The sequence below is a fragment of the Necator americanus genome, chromosome II (assembly GCF_031761385.1).
Source record: "Necator americanus strain Aroian chromosome II, whole genome shotgun sequence".
Lineage (NCBI taxonomy): Eukaryota > Metazoa > Nematoda > Chromadorea > Rhabditida > Ancylostomatidae > Necator > Necator americanus.
Window position 1 is genome coordinate 13,605,401 of NC_087372.1, and position 17,923 is coordinate 13,623,323.

Below are 17,923 nucleotides of genomic sequence, written 5' to 3' on the forward strand. Positions count from 1 at the left end.
AGCAGGAGTCAACAAGAAGCCGACAACCCGTGTTTCCGTGATAAATCCAAAGATGGTTCTCAACTGAAGATGGGACAAGGAAAACGTAATAAGCAACGTATCATCTGTTCCAGTGGTTCAGAATAAACGATGAGACGAGGTGCCTTTTGAAAACTCACATTAATTCCGTTTAATGCAAAGCTGTCGAAATCTGGTTTATACTTATAGCCGAGTATTTCCAGTTTATCCAGCGTAGGAATTGTAAGATTTGTCTGAATTATTGTAGAATGAATCTCTTCAAATTGGGACTATTGTCTTCAAAGACAGGATATCTGGAAGCCAACAGTGGGGTTTCTGTGAGCCAATACAGAGTTCGGGGTGTTGGTTACGAGTACGATTGCGGCCCCGTTCATTTCCTTCTAATCGGCTCGAAAAATGGCGTGGCGAACGGCGTTTGTTAATACGACGTACGTTAGAACGCGCCACCTTCGTGCGCGCTCCAGTACCGTCAGCAGCCTCTTCACTGAATAGTTTGTTGAGAAAAACTGATTGATTTTCAAGCGCTCACTCGTGGATGTGGCACGACTTTTCAATACAGTAGAGAGGAATTGAGCGGGGTAACGTCTAATTCCCCTAATCGTCCTTAGAATACTCCCTGGTCGTCGTACTCGTAATCCCGAACTCTACATTTGGCCACAGATTCCCCACCAGCGTCAGTTTAAACTATCATTGAATTTTGGATTCATTGACTTCTACAGCTCAAGATTGTGATTGATGTTTATTGACAGCGCTAACATTTCGGCATTATCGCATTCATCAAAATCTAGAAAATGAGAGTCGTAAGTGATTTATCTTCCTCACACCTCATCACACCACTGAGAAGAGCGAACAATTCGCGCACTCAGAGAGCAACTCGGATAATGCTTACCTTACACGCTGGAAATATTAATGTATAACAGGGAAATCTCGTACCGAAACCACTATTCCTACTCTTATAAAAGACATCAGCAGCTTGCCCCCAAACCAGCACGCACCGGCCTGCATACCGACAACGAAACCTGCTACTTTCCCCACCATTTAAACATTATTACATCTGGTATCATATTGTTTTTTGAAGAGTCATACTTATTCCTTATTCTAACTTATTGTGCTGATTCTCTTTTTCACCAGGGCTTTATAGTGGAGTCAAAACGACATAAATCACGGTGCTGTTGCGAAAGCGGTTCTCTCGAAGCAAAGCAGTGAAGCGCAGTGGTTAGGATCGAGTGAAGACCCGTGCTACCACTGTTCATTTGCAATACGATGATTCGCGATGATCCCGCCTCGATTCCAACCGCTATCTCCACCCCTAATGAGTGCGTAATGAGGATTCTCAGTAACCTTTAAAGAGGCTGGTATTGGCAACACTTTATACCTTAGTATAATTAGCCACTGTATTTGTTTTAACTTCCGATATTCCGGTGTTTCAGAGCTTGCGAACTTTCGATCTCAGAAATTACAAAGTAAACTTATGGTCGTCGCTGGTTCTGTTATGGTGTTAATTCGTTTCCGGTTACAATGCAGTCATTCCTCCTGTGCATACTTCCCATCTAGCTACGATAATGCTGCAAATTTTGATTTCGCAAGACCATCCATGTGCTTATCTTTCATCTTTACCCGATTACAGATTGCCATTTACTTTCTCCATGTAATCGGTCCTAAATGACCTGCAGGTGACATCGTAAGTAAATCCCGATACTCTACAAATCAATAGCACATGGTTCACTGTGCTCATTCATGTCACGTTTAATTGACCCTTCCATTTTGCTGAGATGTGCTGGGATATGGTGGACCAAGTTTGTTTTACGTTTCAGTTACTGTGCCTGCACCATTTAATCTGCATTTAATCTTTGATACCCCATGTAACAAGAAAATGTGCACGTCTAACCCCTCCGATAGCTTTTCTGTAGTGAACTTAATGCATGAAGCAGTTCTGATTGAGAAGATTAAAGCAGGTGTCCAATACTGCCTGTATTGAGGGAAAGATTCGACAATGACTTATGCATGGTGGAGAAGGATTTTGCGGTCCAGCACAGGTCTTTTAAACTTGGAAACGAAAGCGAGGGTGGGTTCCCTTTCCTTAAAAAAGTCCACCCGACTGTAATATGCGTAATAAGCTCCCTGACTATTAGGAAAAAAAGCAGTTTAGTTTTTTCAGTTATTTATGTTTTTTTTTGTCACTGCGGTCCAAAACTAAAAGTGCTTGAATTGAGGTAGTCACATTGCCAATCACTTCGAAGTCCACATTCATTAGCCCTAGGAAACTATAATTCACGCTAGGGTCCTTTCAAAGGCGTCACCCCACGAATCTGAGTTGATACGGATTTCAGGTGGAGTATTCGTGTACGGAATCGTAGATTATGGAGAGAAGCGTGGTTCCGTCCATTTCTTCCTAATTGTCGTAAAAACGGCCCGGACGATACGGCTTCGAGCGATCCGGCTATTTTCTACAACGCGTTCGATTGGAGCGCGCCAGCCTTGTGCACATCCTCCGGACCGTTTTTACGACAATTACGAAGAAATGGACGGAATCACGCCTCCCCCCCCCCCCCTCCCCCCCTCCCCCCATCCTCCCTCCTTCTTCATAATCTAGTATCCCGTATAAGAATATTCCACCTGAAATCCGTACCACCCCAGATTTGTTGGGTGATGCCTTTAAGGAACCATTGTGATTCAAAGTAGTGGTACGTTCGCTGGAACTGGTCTTCTACGTTTCCAGAGACTGAAGAGAAGAGATTTGAGCGGATAAATCACTCATGGCTCATGATGATTCTCCAAATTCTGTCCTGTAAACTGTCAATAAATATTGACTGCAATTTTGCCCACAGGTGAAGCAACTTGACTGAAGTGAAGCGATAGTCTTCCTTTAAAATTAAAAATAGGAAGTGCTGACTGCGTGTCTTCTTGTTTCAATAAAGAGAGTTGCTTGTTTCATATCACAGTAGAACTTGAAGGACCACTCGTAGAAGTTGTGAGTAACTACAGACTGTATTATAGATTCTCCGTCATCCCAATACAAAAATCCATCAGCGTATCCACCAATGCCTGAAATCTTACAACAATAAGCAATATTATTAAACTTGTTCATATTACACAAACTGGGCCAACAGTTTAGTTAGAACACGACCCTTTCAAACACTTCCCACACTCTCATTCTCTCCAATACATAAATTAATACATAAATAAAAAATTGAGTATCATATGTGGACTTTTAAAATAGCAAATAAGTCGATCAATAAGAACGAATATAAAACAATATAGCGAACAACTATTTGGATATAATTTTACCGACGAACACAACACTACTGAAAATGAGTGCAGAACTGGTAGGATTTTAGGTAAGTTGAAAAGTAAACATTTATAAATTAGTGACAGCAAAACTTTAAGAAGGTAGGTGAGGGTGCATTTTGCAGAGGAAGGTTTGCACAAGAAGTTGTTTTTGTAAAGTTGGTTTAAAGAAGTTGGGAATTATAGCAAATTTCGCAGATTTCTCTCAACTAACTTTTGAGAGAAAAAATGTAGAAAAGTAAGACAAGATTCCAGAATGGAAAACCGTCCTTGTAGAACAGATAATCCATATCTTCCTATCCATATCATCCTCACTTTCGCAAGCCCTTATTGATGCCAGTTTTGTACCATCAATAACCATTTTGTACCATTTTGCAAATGCTCAAAAAGGTAAGAGTCGCTTGGTGCCAGGTATGGGCTATACGGTGGGTGCCGTAGAACACCCATCCAAGTGCTCGGACCTTCTGACGCGTCGTTAAGGATGTGTGCGGTCTGGCGTTATCTTGATAGAACACAACATCTTTATTATTAGCCAACTCATCGTCTCGATCAACTAGAAGCGGCCAGAATTGGCTAATAATAAAGCGGCCGGATATCGATCAGTTGTTGACAGTAGAGGTCCAAATTGAATGTTTGGAAGGAAGAGAATGGAAGGAGGTTATAGTGGATGATTGCTTTCTAATCCCACCAAACACACATCAAAACCTTCTTGGCCGTTACCTGGGCTTGGCGATCATTTGGGCAAGCTCACTGCGATTGGACTACGATCTTTTTCGGTTTCTGTTCTCGTTATGTGACCTTGAAATCACCATATAGTATGACCCAATGTGATGTTTACGTCGTTGGATATGGCTCACTAACGACGACATCTAGCGAAAAGGCTTAGACCTTTTTACATCACGTAATGTAACCGATATTCATGATGTCACTTATGACAAAAGTATAAGTAAAAACGCGATTTTCGGAAAAGTAGTTTAGGTTTAGTAGGAAAGGTTCAAATGTCAAACCTACAGTAAATCTCAAACTTGCGTCTACCAGCCGCGTTACATCCTTCATATAGTCGGACCAAGAAGATGTAAAACTCAGTGCAGTTGCGGAAGCGCTTACGCAGCTGCACTGGATACAGTGCGAGAAGATGGGATTACCGCAAGCTTCATTCGAACTGTACCGATGATTGGAGACCGCGATAGTCACATCTCGATCAACTGATCATTCTACTCCCCCGCTTCGAACGCAACCGCTTACGCAACCGCAACAAACTTCAGGCCGTTCTGACCCGACGATACAACTACGATTTTGTGGAGTAATCCTAATCACTCACGACTACACAAGAAGAAATGGTTAAGCTCAACCCAACATTGCAGGAAATATGAAAACAGAGTTCTGCGGTGCGTATTTACACCTCCATGGGTTCGGTTGAGTGGCACGATGACCCCCTTCACCAAAAACGTAACTCTTACGACACAATACTCTTGATTTGGCTGCTGTACTTGAAGACAGCGTTCGAGAGAAAGGTCAAGCCTTTTTAGTGAGTAGCTGTTCGTTGTTCGTATTTGATACTGTACGAGACGGAAATAAGAAAATCCTTACACTCTTTTTTTGTCCGAACGAACTAAGAGGTTAGCTCAGATTTGTGCATATAGCATTAATACCAAAGATGAAAACTGTGCAACAGAGAGCAATATTTTCAGACATCTTTCTGCGACGAAATTGAACGTAAATATTTAGCTGAGGGATGTGGCGAGCGGAAACTAGCGGAACTTAAGAGGAAACGAATATACATAGTCAATTTCACTTATTTTTAATGTCTAAGGCGAGCAGCCTAATGAACTCCTGATATTCCTGGTGTTGAGTAGATAAGGAAACCTTTTCTCGAGTCATGTGCGTAAAGTTTAATAGAAGAAAAGTGTACAGTTGTAGACCTGTAGACCAACCTTGAGAATAGCGTGGTACAATCAAAAGTTCGAAGGGATTCTTTCGAGATGCAGCAGTAGTCATTGCCGGGTCTTGCCGGGGCAGAATATTCCCTCCTGAATAGAACTTTTATGTCTCAGAAGCAAGATCAGTTACAGCCAGTTACCTCTCACAAACACTGGTGTTAGGGACCTCAATGAAGCTCTAACAGTATTGTATCCGGGAGATATAAGTTTACCGTACTCCTTACTGTATAAGAAATACCATTCCTCTTGAGGAAAATATGCATCAACATTTACTGCACCCTGAGGAAAAACGTGTACGAATATGCAGAACTAAAATAAGAGGTATCACATTTCCTAACTTCGATAGTTTTATGATGAATTTAAGTACGTAGAGGAGCAACATCAAACAAACAAGTTTCCCTTTATTCAAATAGCTAAAGGTTCTAAGTTCTTCACAGTACTCGAACTATATATTTAAATTCCATTTAATTTCAATAGATTTAGATGGCAACGATTCTTCGTTGGAGATTCCGAGAATTTTACAGTCACGAGGAGCCATGTGTGACTTCTCACTTTTTCGATTCGCATCCGGTTCGGCTGACTGTACTTTTGGATTCCGACTTCTTCGGAAGTTGATCAGAGCGATATAGTAGAGTCAAAACGACATGAAGCACGGCACAGTTATGTCAGCGGCCGCAGAGCAATGGGGCAATTGTTGAAGGCAGCATACCACGAATCTGACGAGGTATGGATTTCCCATGGTCAAGCTTCTGTAAGGTCGTAGGTTGCAGAAAAACAGGTGGTTCCGCTCGTCTCTCCATAGTCGCTGTAAAAACGGAAGCTGCCTTTTTTGCGACGGCTTGCATTGCAACGCGCACCATTGCGCTTGCGCCGCATCAACGAGCGAACCTATGAAGATTAATCAGGTCTCCCCACCAGCCTATTCACGCTAAACTAGTGAATAGACCGCCGAGGGGACGGAAGGTGTACATAGAGGCACGTTCTAGTGCACCTCGTGGGAATTAAAGCGATTCCCATTTCGCCTGCGATTCCTCGAAAACCCATTCGGACGAATCGGAGGGGGGGGGCGCGGCGCAATGGTTGCGGATTGCAACAGAAGCAGTCGTATGAAACTGCGTTCCGGAGTCGTCCGTTTACACTGATACAGGAAGAGATGAACGGAATCACACTCTTCCCCACAATCTGCGACACCGTGTAGGCATAACCAGGCTGAAACCTGTACCACCCCAGATTCGTGGGGTGGTGCCTTCAAAAATCATCTCCACGAACTGAATTAGTCCTTGGGTTAAAATGTTCGTTGAACTCCTTCCCACAGTATCCTTTTTGACTTTCTTAGAGTTGAAAAATCTGGAATTGTTGGACGAATTTCTGTAGCAGTAACCAGAACGGCTAAAAACAGCCTTAGAAGAGAGAAGCACATTTCAACTATCGTCTTTGAAGAACATATCTGTTTGTTTGGTCACAACTTCTGAAATAAAGGAGCATTTGAAGGAGTAGATTATAGAGCTACTTGATTTCCAAAGCCCTAACAAGGATAACGAAATCGAAAGCGTAACCCAAATAATGAGGAGGAACAATTTCTGTGCTGTGCTTGAAAATCTACTGCAATATAGTTGTAGTTGTTCCCCCTCTGTTCACTGACTGTAGAATATCGCTGTAGAGGTTTTGTTTCAGCCAATTTTTGTTTTTTTGTCGCCACCTTGAGAATTTCACACCTTCCAATTGATACTCTTGAAGCCAGCGTATGACGTATCGTATCATGCGGACCACCGCGGGAAAAACGTAGAGGTCGAGTTGTAGATTATGGAAACCATCGTGATTTCGCTCATCCTGTCCCAATTGCAGTAAAAGACGGCGTAGAAGCGTTCCTTCGTACGAAATCACTTGTAACGCTCCACCCGTCACGCATGCGCTGCGTCCTCGACAAACGCCGTCTTTTTAACGACGATTAGGAGAAATTGAGTGGGACCATACTGTTGTCCATAATCTACAATCCAAACTCTAGATTCTCTGGATTTTCGGCACCCCGTGGATTTTGTGATACGCTGCCTTTAAAGGAGATATATAGTCGGATAAAAACGACATTAAGCACGATTTAGTTGCGTAAGAGGATCACTCGAAGCGGAGCGGAGAAGACAGCGTCTCAAGACGACGAGGACAGGTTGGAGTCGGAGTGGGACCATCGCCAACTGCAGCAATGAACGGTGGTGGAAGGGACCATCATTCGATCCAAACCGCTACGCTAAAAAGCGTCTCTTCGACAGCAACCGCTTGCGCAACTGCACCATCCTTCATGTCGTTGTGACTCTGCTCTACAAGCTTGGTGTGCTTGCCGTAGTATTCAAGAATCCATTGCTGGTTTGGCGATAGTTTTGATTTTGGAACTTGACCCATGATAACGAGCATGATCTTCGCAAACATAACAAATAATAACAAAAAGTGTTTTGCTTAACTTATGATTGCGGAACAAAAGTGTTATTTTCCAAATGCAGTCTTCTCAATGGGGCCGCGTATACGAGTTTGACTGCTACCTGCACGTGGTGGCCCTGCTTTAACTAAACTCAATCAGACGTTCGAGTGTACGCATTGAGAACGTACGAGCTATATAACCTGCACTGTTATATGGCGAAAGATTCCCATACATTACAAAAAGGTGCTGTCGTCCAGCACATCGTCAAGGCCCATAAACCTGAAAGGTCAACTGCCTGAGGGGAGCATGGAATTTTTGGCAACAACCATTCATTTCGCTCACGCTGAACGGTCGAAGACTATTGAGTGAACTCCAACAAGCCACGCTCTATAGACTTCTTCGATATCTCTGTGTGCCTTTTGCTGCACTGCAGGGAACACGCATGAGAGATCGGCCTGTCATCAGCATCGAAAATTACACCATATACTGCGGCGATGCTGATGAGAACAAACTAGGTGACTGCACGATAGCTTTGAGGAACGATTACAGGAACCTGGTGGATGAATTTGGCTCAACGTCGTCTAGATGCGCCTTTTTACGACTGCGGGATCGTGGAGGACGTAAACTCTGGATCGTAAGTGCTCACACCTATGGAAATCGCTGAGGACAACAGTGAGGACGCCTTCTATGATGAACTCAATGCGTTGATGTCTAAAATACCAAGCCAGTAGGTGGTCATTGTCGGAATCGACGCAAATGCGAAGATGGAATTCGACAGCAACCCCATGTGCTAGAAAAATGGTATTATTCAGCGGAGTGCACGTCGGACAACAGCAACCGTCTGGTCGACTTATGCGAACAGACGGACCTCATCGTGGCTACCACGTTTAAGGGAAATCATCGACTCCATCAGCTCACGTGGCAGGGGTCAACCCTTTTAATGCCTGAAGAGCAGCGCAAGCGGAAGATGAGGATTCTTAAACTTCAGCTCGACTACGCTCTTGCGAGGAACATTCCTCAGTCGGATATCCAAAAATCCACAGCTGTTTGGGAAGTCGCGTTCGACTCTGACCACCGTCCAGTTCTTCTCAGCTTCAAGAAACGGTTCCACAAGGGAAACCGAGGAGTTCCTTTCCGACCAAAATCGACATGGAAAGTCTGAAAGACGATGAATGCAGAACAAAATTCCGCCAACGTGTGTCTATTCATGGTGGAGTACGGACCAGGAAGAAGTTTAGCTTCCTTGATTCCTTCACAAAGTGCATCCAGGACGCTGCAAGGGGAACGCTCCCGGTTCTATTGCCGCGGAAGAAGTTTGCCTTTGCATCTGCGGAAACAAAATCCACATACAATTATGTATGTGTCGCGCGCAGTGCTGGTGACTTCAACCAGGAAAAACGCTTTAGAAGGAAGCTGCGTCGTCAACTGCAACAAGACAGCGATAACGAGTGGACGTCAAGAGCAATGGAGTTTGAAAAGGCGTGGGAGGACAAAAACCCGCGGAAAACCTATGCTTTACTAAAACAGTACAACGGCAAAATGAAAAGATATACTGCTGTCCTTACCTGCAAATGGAGTAGATGTCTGTGAAGCAACCCTTCCTATTTGGAGGGATCACTTCAAGACCTTGCTGAGCCGGCAAGCACCGTCAGCTCCTGAACTCGAGCACGTTCATAATCCGACATATGCGGTTAACGAGGAGCCACCGATCGAGTCGGAGGTTCTAGTCTGTATTCAAAAAATGAAGGATAGAAAATCTGGTGGAGACAACGGGATTAGCGCAGAAATGCTAAAATATCTTCCTCCATCTGGGAATCGTGAGATGACAAAGATCAACTATTCAGTATGGATAGACGAAAGGATACCTGACTCGTGGAGACACGCTATCATAGCTCCCCTCCACAAGAAGTTATCCGTCACGGACCTTAGGTATTATTGAGGAATCTCTTAGCTGCGTGAGGGTGGGTGTAGTGTAGCGGTTAGAGGTTCCGCTTCCTGCACGATCGATCGGAGAATCGAATCCGCCCTAGTGCTCACCAAGCCTTTCATCCCTCCGGGGTCGATAAGTTGGTACCAGACTTGTCTGGGAGGATAAAAACACTGACTTGACACACCGGCTAGCCACCGCAACTCATTGTATAGGCCAGCTACACGTTCGTAAACCTCAAACGATCCTGAGTTCAAGTGAACGTGGGGGCGCATCCCAAGCGGATTGATTAACGCCAGAAACCTTATCCTTTATCCTTTACTCTTTGCTGCGTGTTATCTACAAGGTATTGGAGCGGATTATCCTGGATCGACTCATTAAACGCGCGACGAACAAGCTGGCTTTCGTCCTGGCCGATCTACGATTGACAAGGTGTTCATCGTCAGGAGAGTGGTCGAAATCTGGCAGCGGTATTCGCAGCCAATGCATTTGGCGTTTCTGGAATTTGAAGCCGCGTTCGACTTTCCTCACCAAGCCCGTCTTCTCATCGCGTTCCACGCCGACGGAGTACCAAGAAAGGTCGTTCTTTTGCTTGATGACATGAATCAACGAACAACTGCTGCAGTTCGAAAACCAACCGGATGTACGACACCGTTTGAGGTGGTAACTGAAATAAGACAAGGGGCAGTGGCTCCCTGTTCAATTTCGCCATCAACGACATTATGCGAAGAACAGTAGATCAGTGTTTTGCCGATATCATTCTAGCACCATCAGGACGCCCCTTGACCGATCTCGAGTACGCTGACCATGTTGTTATATTCACGGAAAGCAGTATGAAACTTCAACATGTTGTCAACCTTGTATCGAAGCTGACTGCAGCCTATGAACTACGTCTACGCCCTGACAAATGCAAGCAGGGTGGATAGAACTCGTCGATGAGTTCTGTTACCGTTACTTTCGCTGTATGCTGATGAACAACGGTAGCTGCGAGAAAGGTGTTCAGCAAAGATGCGCTACGGCCACATCTGCATTTAACTCCTTAACGAAAAATACCTTATCTTTACGCAGAAATTGATGTGGTATACGGGCGGATGACACGTGGAAGATATCAACATCTTGCACCGCCATCGAAAGTGGCTAAAGTGAATCAATCGCCTTTACCTCTTTGGTCAAATGTTAAGGAGACCGATAGATTGCCTTGTTCAACGAGTTTTGAGAAGTCTGTCAGGTTCGAGCTTTTTCGAAGTTCTGGATTGAGGTAGTGAAAGAGGACCTGAGGACACTCGGCGTGGATAGGCAGTTCAGGCGAGACGTAAGGTTTCGCAGAATATGAATTTTGACGGATTGATTGATTCCGTGCAAGCTCCCGCAGAAGATCGAGAAGGTTGGGCAGAGCTGTGTTCAAGGACGGCACACCTCGGCGAAGATGCGGGTAATCGCGTCAGGCGATGACATCAGCCCGCCAATTAAGTCAAGATTAAGTCAAGTCACTCTTCTCAACAAATTGCACTTATTTTAACCGCATTTTTTTCTTTTAGAAAGATAGTTTTCGATTGCGCTCACCTTTTTAAGAACAGGAACTATCATCATTGAACGTCCCCACATAAACTGATGACCCAAATTGTGAGTCTCTTTATCCAATGGGAACTCGAAAAATACAGGTCGTATTACAGTTCCGCCCTTCACTGACACAGTAAAGTGCAAGCTGTAATAATCATCATTCCACTATATGAGAAACATATTCCAACATTTTCTGGAATAAATTCCTCATAGTCTTAGAACAGTCTCAAACCGATCGCAATGGCTTGAGCTAAATCATTCCCTACAAAGAAATGATTACAAGAATTTTATGTAAAGTAATGAATATTGCAGCCTTTTTACAAAAACTCTTTCTAATTAGAAATGTTGAATTAGTAGATACCAATTAAGAGCAAGTGCCAAAACTGCCTTTTCTGATTCATACTTACATTAAGTGAAAAATATCACCACAACTGGTGATAGGAATAAATGTCTTAGGAGTAACTGAACTTGTGTATTATACATATTCTCGTTCACAGAAGAAATCGCTACTTATTACTAAGTATTCGCAGAGGTTTGCACTTCTCAGCTTCGCGATAATAGACTTCACTATTATATCAACAGAAAAACTTAAGGTTGTATTCTAGGCGTCTACTTTCTTTTAGCATCATGGTGAAGGAACCTAGTTTGGAAGGCAGCTAAAAATGTTTGGTTCTTCTAGTTTTTCAACATTTTTTCGGGACGTTCACACTTGTCAGCGTATTGCTTCCTATGCTAGAGTCAAAACGACATGAAGCACGGTGCAGTTGCGTAGGCTGTGCGGTGGAGCGTAGCGGCTAGGGTCGAGCGAGAACCCCTGCTATCGCCGTTCATTGCTGTAGTTCGCGATGGTCCCACCTCGATTTAAACCGTTACCCTTCGAGTGCAACCGCTTACGCACCGTACTTCATGTTGTTTTGACTTTACTATATATAGTCGGTTCAGGACGACCTGAATGTGGTGCAATTGCACCACGCGCGTAGAATTTCCCGCAGAAGTAGATAATACAGCTTAGAACACAAGTATCTCAAAAGAAACTGCAGATACCTATAAAGGTATGGAAGATATTTATATCGAAATAGGATAGCCTTCCTCGCCGCTTCAGCGACCGATTTCCATTCTGCCGGATCCTGAGGAGGTGCACCTTTACAGTTATGATTCCTGCAAGTAACTATCTAACGAACAAATACGAGAATGTTATACGCATATTATATATGGGTATTTTGTGTTGGCAAAAAGTCGTGAACATATTTTGGAAAATTCAAAGACGCACACAGAAATGAAGAGTTAGAACAACGTTACACACGGTTTGAAAGGAACATAACTCTAAACATAATAATGCGTGTGTTTTGACTCTTCTATTCTTGATCCTTTTTTCTCAGATCCTTGGAGTGTCATGTGGACAAAACTTTATATAAATTGTTCTTTATTGCAATTTCCAGATTATGACGGCGCCGGCGCCGTAAAGCGGTAAAATGGGATCCAACGGGTCCAACGGCGTCGAAATGGTGCACCGGTGCCAGATAACTATAAAATGGGGTGCGACGGGTCCAACGGCGTAGAATTGTTGTGCCATAATGCAGTATTATTTTGTAGTAACCTCGTCTGCATGTTGCAAAAGGTAAAAGGGACGTTGCAATCGTTTCATACCAGTGGTCACTGCACTGGTCGGTTTTCACCTCTATGACTCCTCCGTGCGTCTCCTTCCTTACGCGCCTGCCTCAGGTTGGTAACATGCCTTCTTCAGAAAGTGGGAACACGAATGAAACCGGCTGCTTAAATAGTAACCAACATTTTACATGATATAATGTGGAACATTATTTTTATCAGTGCGACATTGTCGTTCACGTCATTTTTATGCTAAACATCATTTTATGATAGCTGTTGCGGAAAACATGAAGAAAAAAATAGTGTGTTGTGTTTCAAGCTGAAGTTTGAGTATTCTCAAAATGTAGAACTGACACGTTTAGAAAGAAAACTATGAAATTTCTCGTCTCTATTTATAGTAGAAAAGAAAGAAGAAAAAGTTGTTTGATAAACAGAATTCTGCTTTTACAGAAAATGTTACTACTATTAATTTTCGATTAATTCTGATTAATTGAACAGTGAAGGCAGGCGAAGAAAACACCACAAAAAAGTCTTAAGTATTTGGCGCTTAGTCACCAGTCTGAACGTCCGGCTTTTGCCGAACGTTCAGACTGGTGACTAAGCGCCGCTTCGCTCCCCTTCATTGATCAACGAAAATCAATCTTAGTGTCCTTTTTGTGAAATTGGAATTGTGTATCTCTAACAATACTTCTTCATCTTTTTTATTATAAATAAAGGGAAAAGATTCCATAGTTTTTTTTCTAACCGCGTCAGTTCTACATTTGGAGAACGCACAAACTTCAGCTTCAAACACTCACTCGATACCAATATCATGTAGACGCAATTTGAAGGTGTTTTTAGAAAGTTGGGTTATCCTCTTGTTTCCCTCCAAGAGTTATCAATGAATGATTTTTAAGCACAAAATGACGTGAAAGACTTTATCCTTCTGATAAAGACAACGTTTTACGTCAGATCATGTAAACTGTTCGCTACTATTTAAGCAGTCGTTAGCATGCATGTTTCCACTTTCTGAGGAAGGTATGCGAAAGCAAGCTTGAAGCGAAAGGGGAAGGAAATAGACAAGCGAAGTAGTCATAAAGTTGAAAAGCATCGCGCCCAGTGGCCACGGCTATGAAATATCCTGTTTACTTTTTGCGACATGCACACGAAGTCATTGCGCACCATTTCGATGCCACAGGACCCGTCTCACCCCCTTCTACAGGTATGTGGCGCCGGCTCTCCAATTCGACGCCGGTGAACCCTTGGCCCTGTTCGAATTTCGTGACTGTCTCACAAACACACACACACACACACACACATACATACATACATACATACATACATACATACATACATACATACATACATACATACATACATACATACATACATACATACATACATACATACATACATACATACATACATACATACATACATACATACATACATACATACATGCGTACATACATGCATACATACATATACATACACACATACATAATACATACATACATACATACATACATACATAATACATACATACTACATAATACATACATACATACATACATACATACATACATACATACATACATACATACATACATACATACATACATACATACATACATACATACATACATACATACATACATACATACATACATACATACATACATACATACATACATACATACATACATACATACATACATACATACATACATACATACATACATACATACATACATACATACATACATACATACATACATACATACATACATACATACATACATACATACATACATACATACATACATACATACATACATACATACATACATACATACATACATACATACATACATACATACATACATACATACATACATACATACATACATACATACATACATACATACATACATACATACATACATACATACATACATACATACATACATACATACATACATACATACATACATACATACATACATACATACATACATACATACATACATACATACATACATACATACATACATACATACATACACACACCCTTCGTGACGTAGTAGCGATTACACTGCGCTCTCTCCACGCAGATCTCCCGGGCACTCCTTTCTTTTTGCTTAGCCGCCCCTGTAGGCACAACGCGTTCACTAGTGAACAGTACAGTCAGTGAGGTCTGCTCAGCTCCCTATTGGAGTACAACCAATGAAAAAAATGAGTGAGTGCTGAAGGAAGAGGATGTACAAAGCGTTCTAAGTGCCTAGCAGAAATAAAACAGATTCCATCTTTTCAAGAAAATTAGGGGGAACTGAGTGTGGCCACGCTAACATTCGTAATCTACAATGAGAGCCGTCTATTATCCCACAGAGACCCCAACATCATCAATTTCTTGATATCCCGCCTTTATACACGTTCAGAAGCTACAGCGACGTTGATGCATATGCACTTACACTGCACATAATCTAGTGAAATTCTACGTGCCAATCCAGGCCCTTCTCACTAACTTACATAAAAATCTCTTCCATACAACGGGGACGTGGTCTGTTGGCGGGTCTACAGAAGCTGTTTGTATCATAGAGGATCAAGAACAGCTACAAGAAAGCCCAACGTCGGCCACTTTCACGTGGTGAACAAATTAAACCTCAAGGAGGTTAGTGAGAAACCTCTGAAAAAGTCAACTCGCGTACTGGTCACGCGAAGCCAAGAATGAAAGAATATTTTGTCTAGTTTCTTCTCAGTTTAAAAACTTGACATTTCACCCAGCGTAAGCAAAATGGCACTAGGCAACGTATAAGCCCTGCAGTTTTCCTTGGATACGGTAAGAAATACATTGTTGTGCCTTTTGCGGCGTAATTAAGAAAACTGCAACTGTTGTGAGATGGTGGAGTTAGTGAAGCAGAACAAACAAAATCGTGCTAATGGGGAACTCTTCAGGAGTCATGTTTGTTCTATTTCCATGGAAATTGACTGTTAACAGGTTGAACTTCAAATTCCAACTACCTTTCTGGCTTACCTCATAAAGGGGTGGAATGCTCCCACTTGATGCCAGCGCAAGCACAGTTCTTCACTGGGGGAGGAGAAAAATCCACAAATATCAGAGCCAACATAACTGGTGAAAAATTACAGTCAATGACTCGACGACATATATTATGTTGTGATCAGTCAGGTGAGCACGATGCGATTGATCACAGCAACCGGTTGAACACATTTAGTCCTTATTATTATACATGCGTAGTGTACTCACGGTATTCCAAACAAATTGAACTCCTGCACACCAATTACTGAAGTTTGCAGATCCTCCCATTGCGCAGCGTTATCGCCTAACCAGTGGCCTGCGTATCTGCCAGCAGAAGCGAATGTAGAGCTAAATACATATATAAACGTGTCAAATTTATCGTTGTGAAACTTACAACTACCGTGAAACGATGACTCCTCTCTTTGAAGTGGCAGCATATAGAGCTGGAAGAGTTGCTTCAGCTTGATGTAAACCAAATAAACCTTTGACGTTATAAAATCTTTGAGTTCCATTGGCTTGCAATGCTAACATACACAACGTCTTTTGGGCAAGGAAAGAATTCTGAAAAACAACAGTTTTACTTTTTAAATCATAGACGCTCTAGAGGCAGCATCTGTGACCACAACATTTTCATGGGTTCCTGTGGTTTCAAAAGTAGCGTTCAGGGGAATTTTCGAGGTTGGATTCTCCAGTATAAAGATAGAGTTCAGAAAATAGTTGGCACGTACTGAAGCGAAATTCGAAGGAAGGCTTAGGAATCCACGAATCAGATGGATGAAGAGTACGAGACTGATCAGGTTAATCGACGAGCGCTTTACATCACCAACGGGGTTGTAGGCGGTCGCTTCGGTGCACAAACTACTTCGTGAGGTGCTGATGCATGTACCTTCCGTATTTCCAGGGGTAGGAGATGTTTTGCATTTTCGCTGCAATCTTCTTGGAAACAATGTCTCAACTCTCACCTGTTAGGGGAAGAATTCAACATCGAAGATTCCTTCGAGCGTTTGGTTTAATAGGGGCTTAATTTGTTAGTCAATTCAAATTGGAACAAGAAAGTGAAAATAGTGTGACAGCGAATAGAACATAGGTTAAGAATGAAACCCGAAAATCAGTTCTAATTTAGTTTGAGAACGAAGTAGGAAAAGCTAGCACCATCACCTATTACCACACACCATAAGTTTGGTGTTTATCTCGAACTGTTCCCAAAAACGCTAAGCATTGTCGCGACATATCATCGTCTCCCATTCAGAATGAAATAATCCAGAAATGAGTTATTGTTCTGAACATAGGCGCTGCCTCAAGCGATAATGCTTCCCACATTCCCAAAGAGCCACACGCCATGTGTTTGATACGGAGGCATATCCCAACTGGAATCTGGTCCTTCGAGAGGGCAGTAAAGAGTGGAGATATTTGGATGATCCGGATTGTCGAAGTACCATGGTTTAGCTTCATTCGTGCCAAAGTTGGCCGGTTCGTTCATGTCTATCCATACTCCGTCAAATTGAACCTGAAGTTTAGAACTTGTTATTCGTAAGTGACCGAACCAAAGAATTCCAGGCAGGAATACTCCAACTTTTCGTTATTTGAAGAAGGTTAATACATTGTAAATAATCGCAAATAAATGCACATGGGACCTAAAGTGCCCAACAGGGTCTGAATGACACCTCTGCATGCTCGTCTCTATGTCAGAAATTTAAAATAAGGCGCACCCGATCGAACACATCGGCGCCGTCTATGTATGTCGATTTAGAGCATAAGAACGGTATGAAAGCTTGCATTCGTCTTGCTGCAGTAGCATATTTCTAATGATCATAATGGTTCACCTAATTATACAAAATAAAATTGATTAAAGTAAGCGATTTTTGGAGTGGCTCTTTAATCCTAAAAAAATTCAAATCAATTAATTAAAGTAGTTTTATAGTGATGTGTGCTTAACCATGTAGTTCTGACCTCACTGGTTTCATTGGAAAATCTTTTTTTTGTGTAAACTGTTCCCATCTGCAAAAAGCAAACCTTATTGTACATCCTGATAAACTCCTCAATCCACCATTTCCTTGTGTTCCTATCCAGGAAATCTGGGAAAGCAGCATGTCGATCAGGCCAGACAACACCTAGCATTATCTTAGTGTCGGCCACTAAAGGATATAGGTCCTGAAATT

General features: G+C 42.4%; 1 protein-coding gene across 2 annotated transcripts in view; it reads right to left on the reverse strand.

Annotated features, from left to right (window-relative positions):
* The window catches only part of RB195_017733 (uncharacterized protein), a gene marked incomplete at both ends in the record, with an annotated part of 39,408 nt that overhangs the window by 2,180 nt on the left and 19,305 nt on the right, over positions 1 to 17,923 (reverse strand). Inside the window, 12 exons of one of the 2 annotated variants that reach the window (XM_064184853.1) lie at positions 159 to 251; positions 2,912 to 3,063; positions 5,241 to 5,336; positions 5,387 to 5,525; positions 11,147 to 11,288; positions 12,188 to 12,301; positions 15,762 to 15,857; positions 15,993 to 16,112; positions 16,165 to 16,207; positions 16,298 to 16,325; positions 17,083 to 17,271; positions 17,778 to 17,915. In XM_064184853.1, the coding sequence (XP_064040733.1) occupies positions 159 to 251; positions 2,912 to 3,063; positions 5,241 to 5,336; positions 5,387 to 5,525; positions 11,147 to 11,288; positions 12,188 to 12,301; positions 15,762 to 15,857; positions 15,993 to 16,112; positions 16,165 to 16,207; positions 16,298 to 16,325; positions 17,083 to 17,271; positions 17,778 to 17,915 (1,350 nt within the window). Of the gene's footprint in view, positions 1 to 158; positions 252 to 2,911; positions 3,064 to 5,240; positions 5,337 to 5,386; positions 5,526 to 11,146; positions 11,289 to 12,187; positions 12,302 to 15,761; positions 15,858 to 15,992; positions 16,113 to 16,164; positions 16,326 to 17,082; positions 17,272 to 17,777; positions 17,916 to 17,923 lie in introns of both variants that reach the window. The other variant, XM_064184852.1, reaches the window with a different exon arrangement.